Source organism: Alligator sinensis, unplaced genomic scaffold (genome assembly GCF_000455745.1).
Source record: "Alligator sinensis unplaced genomic scaffold, ASM45574v1 scaffold153_1, whole genome shotgun sequence".
Lineage (NCBI taxonomy): Eukaryota > Metazoa > Chordata > Crocodylia > Alligatoridae > Alligator > Alligator sinensis.
This window is the reverse complement of record NW_005842099.1, coordinates 2,247,742-2,258,466: the sequence shown is the minus strand read 5'-3', so window position 1 is coordinate 2,258,466 and position 10,725 is coordinate 2,247,742. Positions and strand designations below refer to the sequence as shown.

Genomic DNA, 10,725 nt, shown 5'->3' with positions numbered 1-10,725 from the left:
GGAAAGAGTAGGGAGCAACAGGTGCTCCAGCCCTCCCGTTCCCAGAGGGACTAAAGCAGCAGGGTGAAGCCTCTGCCTGTTCTTCACACTGGAGTCCCAGTGTGAGGAGTAGTCAGGGGGCTTGTGGCACTGCTCTCTTCTCTGTGCCCAGTGCCTAGGAGCCAAGAGGGTGGAGCAGTGTGGCAAAGCCCAGGCCAACGTCTCACGCTGGAATGAGAAACCCTGGGAGCTGAGGAGAGGGATCAGCACTGCAACTTCCCTGTGTGTCTACAGTGTGTAAGGAACCGGCAAGGAACAGCTCTTCCCCTCCCCTCCCCTCCCTTCCCTTCCCCTCATGGTTTGATTTTAAATTCAAAACAAGTTGCAATTCAGCATTACCCAGTGGCACTGGGGAAAATATTGTCATCATCTTGCAATTTGGAAAGCAAAACTAATTATGGGATGATCCAGTGCCTGCTGAAGTCAAGGCAAAGAATGCCAATGATCATGTCTTGCAAGGAGAAAATAATATTGGCCAGTCTAGTTTTACTGCTCATGAAAAGCAAAAAGGAAAAGGGAAGCAAAGAGCATAACAGCTGAGAAGAGGATTATATTCCTAGAATTGCAATAATTAATTTTTAAATCTAAGTTGCTGCTAATAAAACATGTAAGGAAAGCTGGGTTAGGGCCAGTTCTTGAGTTGTACTTCAAGGTAGCAAAACACCGTAGGCAAACCCTACAATCTTACCCTAAGCTCCATTTGAGTTTTTATTTCCTTGTTTGTTGGTTGGATGTTTTTTTTATTTTGTTGGGTGTATGTGTTGCTTGTTTGTTGGATGTATTTTGCTAGCTTTATATGCTTAAACTACTACAAAGATAATTAATGTTTTTTTCCCCATGGAAAATACATTTAATCTATTCTGTGCTGTGACTTATTTTAACACCTATAAATATGACTTAGTGGGGGTTTTTTACTCCAACAATCAGCTGGTTTGAATGACGATGTTTCTCGTCTTTTATAATAAAGCTTTTGCCTAAAGCTGTAGTATAGCCTAAGCTGTACCATAATGATTACACTGAACAGTTCTCACTGAAGATATTGTTCACTTTGTCTTGAATGCTAAAGAATAATTTCCAAGGGTCAGGTGAAATGTAGCCCTCTTTTCCAGCAAAATCAAGGAATATGCAGACAGTTTCTTGGGTGGGGGAGTTAATCCTTTTTTTAACTTTTCCTGCATTATTTATAAGTCCTGTCAGAAGAGAATAGATGGATTCTTAAGTGTATTTGCTTTTTTTTTCTCTTTTTCTGGTAGTATTGGAAAGGAAAATTTCAACCAGACAAAGCAGAGAAGAGCTGATAAGAAGAGGAGTGCTGAAGGAAATGCCTGAGCCAGGTGATTGTAAATAACCTAGAATTTAGCTCTTTTGCCCTAACCGTGGATATTACTAACATCATAGGGCACGTTCAGATGAGTATGCACATGCGGTTTGCAGCGCCACAGACCTGCCTACGCCACCACAAACCACATGCGCTGCACATGTGCATGTTCACCAACTACTAATTTGCAGTGTTGTGGCTTTCTTTGACACTGAAGAGATCCTGGTGTAAAAAAACCCAACAAATGGTGCTGGTGCTGGCCCCAGCCTCCCCTGCCTCATCTGGGGCAACTTGCTAGGTGCCAGAGTACACGGTGCTTACAGGGGTGTTCCCTAGGGACAAGTAGTAGAAGCACAACTATGTTTATATAGTTAGAAGCACCCTTAGTGTGGTTTCATGTTGTATGAATAGTGACAAAGGGTTCAATCAGGAGGAACACTTCAGGCAAAGCTGGGGGGGTTGTGGGGCAGTTGGAGCCAGTTGACACAGTCCCAGAGCTGGAATCAGTCAGCTTGAACTATTCCCACCCAGTTTTGATGTTGATTGGCTATATGATTTTGGGACAAGCTAGTAAATCTTTCCATGCCATCTGTAAAATTGGGATAATATGTTTTATTCTATCTTAATAAAGCAGGTTGAGATCTGCAGATGAAAAATGCTAAAGATTATTATTTTTTTGGTATCAGAGACTTGCATGGGATTTGAATCTGTCATTGCAGGAAGATGACATGAGCAATTACAGATGAGAAGCTAAAGAGTTTGGGGCCCTGCCATTCACCATTTAAATGTCACAGTTGTAAACCAAAGAGAGCAAACCAGCATCTTGTGTTTCAAATACTGAAAGGTACCAGGTGTAAAATCACCCAAACACCACCACCATCACACATGCTGCACTCAGATAGAGTTTGAAAGACATAATGAGCTCAGAGGAAACACCCTTTGTTGAAAAAGGCAATTCGGTTCAGTACTTGGCAAACAGAGCCAGGTGCTTTAATAAGCATGTGCAAAGCATGCTTAGCTCCTTCATGCTAAATCTGATCCTGTCAGAAGGCTTTCTCCAGCATGCACATTGTTTTTAAAATACTGGTTTGTGGGGGATTTTTTATTGATTTGTTTGGTTTGATTAAGGTTTTTAAAAATTTGTTTTTGCTAGTTGCAATGATAGTGCTTGTACTATTGTTGATTTCATTAAAAATCTAGCTCTAATAAGAATGTAGCGGCTAAAATATTTTTTCCATTTCCTAAAATTAAACTAGTCATTCAGTTTGTCATGGAGATTAATAAGATTGTGTCAGGACAAAAGCAAATGGAACTAAGAACCAACACAATATAGAAATCTTACAGGATGTTTTTTGATAAGCTTCCTAAAAATACATTTCTGCTAAAAATAATTGTTTGACTGGTCTGGTGAATCAATAGAATGACTGTTAGGATTAAGCCTATGGATATCTTAATGTTTACACTCCTCACAGCATCGTATTTTGAGTCTTAAGAAATACTGGATTATATTTGCAAGTGCTTATCCTGAAATTTAGCTCCAAACGACACTGGTCTTTACGTTGTTTGTATCACTATCAGTGGGATGCTCAGGACTGCTCTGTTCTAAGTTGATCTTTGCCATGGCATGCTGTGCAAGGCATTTAATATCTTATTACCTCAATTTTACCAATAATAAAACTGATTTTTTAAAATGGTTTCTCATCTTTTGGTGGTGCTATACAGCTTGGTTGGTTGATGTTTGTAAACAGCATTTGGGTACAATTATACTGCTTCTACAACACTCCCAAGAGCATTGCCGTGACGTACCCCTCACCCAGCTGCTTCTGTTCCTGTTCCACACACGTCAGACTCAGGAAGGAGACAGTGAAGCAGCTCCGTGGGTCACCCCCCTATTGCTGCTTTTGAGTATACCCTAGACAAAGTCTGAACAGCAACAGGGGATGCTGTCAGAATAGTTTAACTGCCTCATTTCTGGTTTTGCCCTTAGTGGAGTGGGAGCAGGTCAGTGGCACCCTTAAGAGAGCTTCAGAACCAATATAAATATCTGCTGTGAGGCTTGGTGAATGCAGTAGATTAATAATAGCCCTGCTTGGTTAGAACTAGATGTAAGGTAAGTCCTCCCCTTATGTGCTAAAAGCAGACATTCTTTGACAGTTTCCTTAACTCCCCCTTATGTCAAACAATACCGTATTATCTGCTTACTTTTTATTCGTGCTGGCTCAGTGCAGTAAAAGAAATGGATATGGAGGTCAAATAATCTTTTCTTCCCTTTTAAAAAAGGGCATCCACTTCTCTGTTTTCTAGAATGCTTTTTGCTGTACACCTGGTGGACATTTATGATTTAAAGGGTATTTTGAAAGAAGACGGGTTGGAAGATTCAAAGTCTGAGAAAACAGGGAAGAAGCCAAATAAAGATGGGAGACTAAAGAGATGGATGAAAAAGCAGTGGTTAGCCAAGGTCAGAAAGAGTTGTTACAAGAGATGAGCAGAGAGATTTAGTCCAGGCAAAAATATTCCCTTTGAAGGGTAGGACGAGCCAGCTTGGGAAAATGAAGGGCAGTGAGTGGGGGAGATCATTTTGGTGACAGCGTCTTGTATGGGTTGAAAAAAGGAAAAGGTAGGAGAGCTAAGTGGAAGAGGAGACATTAAAGTCATGAAAGTCAGAGATGAAAAAGGTTCAGACAAGGATTTTTCACTCTGGAGCGGCATAGGAATTAATGGATTTATGGTGGCGTGAATGAGAGGTGAGAAGAAGGACTCAAATATTACAGCAAGGTGAATGATCAGCAGGAATGAACAAGGACTTCGAAGAAGTAGAGCTCAATTATTGTCACACTGAGTTTGTGTGTCAAGATAACTAGACCGAGACAACCAGAGGCTTGAGACTGAACAATGGGATAGGTCAAAGTTTGGGTGGGGGGTGGGATTCATAAAGCTGGTAAGAGAAGCTGTTTGTAGCATGATGATATAGGCGAAGGCCTGGGTACTGACTGAGGAGGGAATGGAGCTGTCAGAAGAGGCAGTGAAGCAGCCAATGCAAAAGCAGGAAGAGAATCAACCTAGGGAGAGTCACAGAATCTTAAGGAGAGAGAATTGAGTAGGAGGGAAGCAGTCAGCTGTATCAATTGCAGCAGACACATGAGAAGGATGGTAATAGAGAAGGGAGTCTTGGAAATGACTGGGAAGAAAATTGCTTGTGTTTTTAATAAAGAGAGTGGAGTGGAGTGGGAAGCAGGTGGTCTGGTAATAAAAGGTAGAAATGGAGAGGGGAGGAAGTCAAGTCACCATGAGCAAATAACATTTTCCAAAAGACTGAAGGAAAGGCTGAAAAACGCATGGGAGGAGGGTGTGAGCAAGGGAATGTTCCTTTGCAGATAGAGGAAGTAACAGCTAAATATAGATAGGTAAGAAGTCCTTATTATTTGTATGCATATGATCTGGAGATCACTGAAAATAATATATATGGACCTCTAAAATGCTTTGTTTACTGAGTCACTATCCAGGGTAAAACTTCACGTTTGTTTTATACCTAACCACATTCACATTCCAAAGTGCTTCTCTTTTGTGGAAATTTAAACCCAGAAAAACATTGAGCAGTTACAACAAATAGAGAACTAGGTCTTGAGCAGACTTTAACATTAGATAACAGCTTTTTATTTTCCTTCTAGATGGCGATGTAACAGTAAATTTTGAAACCTCAAATGGACACACTATAGCTATAGGTGAAGAAATCGTACAGGAAGAAAATGTAGTAAAAAGCCCAGAAGACAATGGTTCCATCTCAGAAAAAATACCAGCATTGGAAGGAAAAAAAGAGGATAAAAAAGGTAAACATATAAACCAACCCTTCAGAATTTGTTTTCCAGAGAATAAAATGTTAACAGGCTACACTGATACCAACAATGCATATTCTGAGCCCTAGTTTGATCTGAAGACTCCAAATTACGTAGATATGTGAAACAGAACAATAATTTCTAACATTCATACAAATGCAGGAATGATTTTTAGCATGAATCTCTAAGGCTAAGTACAGACAGTCAAAAAGGCTGAGGCTGAATCAGTTCAGTCTTTGCAGGTTATAATAAATTCCAGAAATTAAACTGAGAAGCAACTGGACACACATTTACTTTTGATTCAGGAAATGCAGTCACATGCTTGCAGTGGCTCAGGCCAGAAGCCCTCCTCCCAATCCTTCTCTACTGAAGCAGACAGCACAGCACAGCCCAGGGTTGGAAAGCATGCTGGGATGCTGGGGGACTGTGATTTAACTTGAACCAGGAACGAGTCTGGGACAGAAGTTTCATAAACCAGTTTGACCCAAATCAGTTAAGTGTGATACTACATTCAGCCAGGTTTATCTTAAACCAGTTTCAGCCATTTTGAAATGGGTTTATGCACTGAACTTATGTTCTGTTACCACCTTAAACCAGTGGCTTTGGGCAAGTGTGTATTTTAGGTTTTCCTTCTGTGAAACATAGAGATAATACATAGGTCAGGGTATTGCAATAGTTCTAGAGTAACATTTTTGGATTCTGGGATTCTAGGCCATTCCTAACTGGAGGTGGATGAAACCAGCAATTCCACTCCCCAGAAGAATGCCATTAATCTCAAGGTGAGGAGGAGCACCCTTCACCTTTGCTAGAAGGCCAGTCAGCAAGAGGGTGCCTAACTGTGGCCTAGTAATGAGGGCAGTCTCTCTGGAGGCAAAAATCTGGGTGAAGCTAAGGTTATTTCTGTTTTTAACCAGTGGCAGTCTAACATAATGGGGCAGAGCTGTACTACTACCCAGTGCATCCACAGGTGGCAGATAGTGATATGACCTTCAGGGAAGGTTACCTGTGAAATAAGCAAAGGTAACTCTGACAAATAAGCAGTTGTGGACCAAGCAGCAGCAGCACCACCAGGTTGTGGTGAGAACAGCAGATGGCAATGGTTTTCCTCCTGAAAAGCCACATAAATCCTTTGATGGTGCTGTGACATGGTGAGTATAGTTCACCACTATAATAAGCCTGCCCAGCCCCCAGCCATAGTCTACAATTCCTCAGTGGCAGAACAGGTAGAAGAAGACGTTAGAATCTCAATGGCTACAAAGACGGATGAAGGCTGCAGCAGAATGAGATGCACAGTTGTCTTGGTCTCCTTGCCATTGGATCAAGGTCCTGTTCTGTCAAGAGCTGTCTGGAAGCTGATGTGCAGCAATTTCTCCATGATAAAAGAAGTCATGCACAGGTGTCTTTCATGGAAATGGCTTTTCCAGCACATTCCTCAAGCTCTTTGGTGACCAGCTGCAGTAGAGTCTGTTGATCCTGGATAGTTCTCATCAGCCATCTTCACACACACAGATAAGACCATCATAGAAGACAGTCATCCTAAACTGTGAGGGATTGCCAAAAGGGACACAATCCTGGAAGCAGAGATTGGAAAAAGACTGCATGCTCAGACTTCTTGTTTGCCTTCCTTCTGGCCCAGTGACTTCTGTCTTTTGCAGCCAAGCTTCAGAAGGAAAGAGCCCAATGCCTGGTAGCTACAGCAATCTTCTGGGGGATGGAAAGTATGAGTTTGAATGACCTCAGCCCTTGAACACAGGTTTCCCGTTTCTTAAACCAGAGCTGGAACCAGCCAACTATTATTACAGAAAAATAGGCAACACAGCCACCACACCCAGCGGGCACCACTCTGGCCCTTCCTGACACACAAGATCCTGAGTGAATGGAGGTGCCTCATGTGCAGGCTGAGCTTGTCAAAGCTACAGAAAGATGGGTAGAGTTCAGACACATCCCTTTACCTTGGGTTCCTATTGGGTAGGTCTAGGCTCATCCCCAATGAGCAGCTATAGGGTTCTGGTTTGCCTGCCAGAGGTGCATCTGTCTCTCCATTAATTCTGTAGGGAGTTTGCACATCTAACCTTGTCTATTAGGATTGCCTTCCTGGGGAAAAGCGCTTACTTTTTAGGCATTGTAATGCCTAACTGGAGGCATCTATATAGTTAACCTGTGTCTAGCCCTAAACAACTTCTGGAAATTAAAGAGCTAGTCCTGGAACATACTCCATCACTTGCATGCACCTGTTCCTATATAGACAAAGGGCATTGTATATATGCTAAACACTGTTATTATTTGGCCAAATCTTGAAGTCTGCAGTTATTACCACCTCATTGTCAATACGATTTTGACAGAAAAAAAACACTGAAAGGGGATCTCAAGACTTGGCCCATAATTGCTGTCTTTTCTCTATTCAGTGTGTTGGCTAATGCACAATGGCTTTCAGTGAGAATTGCTTCCACATTTCAGACTCTTTACTAGACTTTCCTGGAAACTAGCAGAAATGCAAAAGGTCAGAGTTGTTTCATAGCTAATTGACAAGCTTGATAGCTTTCTCCACATCTTCTAGCAACCTCTTTCTAGTGATCGGTAAACTTTGTACAGCTGAAAGGAGAAGTTCAGCTAAGTTACTCAGAATTTAGGTCCAAACTGCGCAAACACCATGAGTCTGTAAAATGTGGCTGAGAATTGAAAGAGAACTGGAATTCTTTTGCAGTGTCTAGTGCTTCCTGCTTCTGGGTGAGGTAAGATTACAAGAGCAGACTTTTTCATAGCTATTTAACACGTCCCAGCTAGAACAAGGAGTAGGCTCAAGAAAATGAAAATAAATAAATAGAAGAGAACCCACTGAAAAGGGTTCAGATTGACTTTGCAGTAAAGTGTAATGCCAGTTGTTTTTTTAGCTATCTGTATATAGAACCGTGACTTCAGTTCTTGGAATATCCTTTGGATCACTTTGAAAAACAAAAGAATGTTTGTTTTTTGTATTTTGTTTAATTGTCCCAGGATCCTACCTGGGTGATCCTGCAGAATCGACCAATGTAGTGAAAGAAAAGGTTCAAAGTCCGCTTCAAATTCTTACCCTCTAAATCTGCTGTGTCAGCAGTTCCAAACCCAAGAGCTGACTGAGAAAAGAAGTAATTGGAAGACCCATTTCACTCCAGCCCCTCAAAGAATGTGAAAAGCACTGGAGGGTAACAAAATGCATCAAGTACAGATCTATTTTCAGTGAAGTGACATAGGATATCAGAAAGCAGGGTTTTGATATGCACTTTCATAGACTAACTAAATAAGATATATTTAGAAAGCACAAGCTTTTTTGAACCTGACTTCAGACTAACATGACTAACTACCACTCACTCCATAGGATATGTCAAGCACTTCTAAATTGAAAAGTTACCCTGTAAATATTAGAGAGCTAATCCCGCAAGATACAAACCCCACCTCTTTAGAAATCGTAAGCACACTCTTCTGATTTCATGGGCTAGTCTACACCTCTCGCTATTTCAGATTAACTCTATGTGTGGACACTCCTATTAGAATGCTCTTTTCCTGTTCAGCTGAACTTGGGCAAGCTAGGCAGAAATAGGGCATACATACTAAGGTGTTAATCAGGAATAAGTACTCAGTATCAACCTCATCTGTAGACAAGCTCTTACAGTGTGCAAAATGTGACTCGATTAACATCACTCAAGTTATTCTTCATTTACATCCCATTAAATAAGAAGACAGTCAGGCTTATTGACTTCCATGAGAGTTTAAGCCCTTTTAAAACTCACCAGATCAGGCCTCAGCACATTAATATTCAACATCTGTACCAGGTAGATGTGGCATGTACCACAAGACAGAAGGAAAAACTGATACTAGGAAAAGATAATAGACATGCTGAAGGCCTCAGAGAGAGTTGGTAGTATCAGCAGTGAAGCGGGAATTCCTGGCTCACTGTCCTGTGCTCAGATCACTAGAACATGCCGCTTGCTCAGATCGGAGCCACCTGCCATATAGATCAAGATTGGCAACACTGAGTGATGGAACATGGAAAGCATTAAAAGTCAAAGGAAGAACCATTCTACAGGGATCGGTAGAAACAGAAAAACAGTGGGCAAACAATAGGCTGAAACATGATGTAATGTGAGGTAAGCGAACATGTACGAAACAAAAAACCCTCAGAGCTTCCTTTGTGCTGATAAACAGATCTATAAACTTTAGACCCATCTGCTGCTTGTCAGCTCACAGATGCTTTTCACATTTTATTAAAAAAATTCCTTTGGCACCTTAATAAAATATCTGTTGCTATTTGGAATAACAATGTGATGTCAGTTATCCAAGTGGGATGTTCAAAAGGAAGTTCCTTCCTGGTACCAGGGTTATGAGGAGCTGCTGACACTTTTGACATAAAACAGGTGATTGATTACAGAGCCTTTGCAGAAAAGCCATGTCTTTTTATCTTGTTATAGATCATTCACTCTGTGATCTCCAGAGTTGTTTCTTTTTTCTGAAAAAAAAATTACATCTCCTAAAAAATGCAGAACTAAATTATGGCTGTTTTGTGTAGGTGCACTCCCATGGAGGAGAGGTCACAGAGAACCGCTATGTATACCTGGTCTCCTCCCCAATTTAGCTGCCCAGAAAGGGCAGATGTCTTTGTATGGTTAGCAGCAGTCAGTGCCCACTTTAGTGTTCCAGGCTTCAGATTAGATCTCAGTGTGTAAATGTAGTTTGGCTGGGGGTTTGGTTCCACTCCTCCATCCCTCCTATGCACAGGCCCCTGCACTACTGCTAGAGAGAACATGGACTATGCCAATTGAAAAGCTGTCAAAATTGTGGCTCGTACAGATGGTCCTTCCCTCCCCTAACATCCCTGAAGCAACATGCTTACTCCTTGCTGCACAGCATTATCCCTGTCAGGCCTTATTTACCACCACCCAGAATATTTATGGCATGCTTACCACCCAGTAGGGGTGGTGAAGCAGGCCGTATTTGATTCGGATTCAGCCCAATTCAGGGGACAGTGATTCAGTTCGCTGATTCGAATCGCTGGCCCGATTCGATTCAGCCAAATCTGAAGATTCAATTCTGAATCAGAGAATCAGCGATTCGGCCATAGACACAGCTTTATAGGTTTTTTCTACATGCTTCAAGGTACCAGGCGTGGCTCATGAATGCTGAGATGGTGGGGCAAATGCATGGGTGGCTGGTGCCGCCTTAGTCGGGGAGGCATGTGCCCCCCCCTGTGACCAGTCCCACTGACTGGGAGGGGTGTCCCTACAGCTGATCCCACTGACCGGGAAGGGAGTCCCCTGCAGCCAATCTCGCTGCCTGGGTTCCACTTCCAGCCAATCCCATGATGGCCGATTGCTGCAGCCACTTCCAGGAGTGGCTGTGGCCACTTCTGGGAGCAGCTGCAGCGATCGGCTGGCATTTGCAAGGGGGGCACCAGTGCCTCCCGCCTGCCCCCCCCCGCCCAGTATGTAAGTGGCAAGCACAGCTGGTCAGGGTGTGCACCGGCATTGTCAGGGGGGGGACGGGCACCCCCCACATAGCCAC

General features: G+C 42.5%; 1 protein-coding gene across 3 annotated transcripts in view; it reads left to right on the top strand.

Annotated features, from left to right (window-relative positions):
- The window catches only part of PHACTR2 (phosphatase and actin regulator 2), a 240,140-nt gene that overhangs the window by 182,484 nt on the left and 46,931 nt on the right, over positions 1-10,725 (top strand). For all 3 annotated transcript variants that reach the window (XM_025204870.1, XM_006024244.3, XM_006024243.3), the window contains exons 3-4: positions 1,293-1,373; positions 5,026-5,184. In XM_025204870.1, the coding sequence (XP_025060655.1) occupies positions 1,293-1,373; positions 5,026-5,184 (240 nt within the window). The remainder of the gene's footprint in view (positions 1-1,292; positions 1,374-5,025; positions 5,185-10,725) is intronic.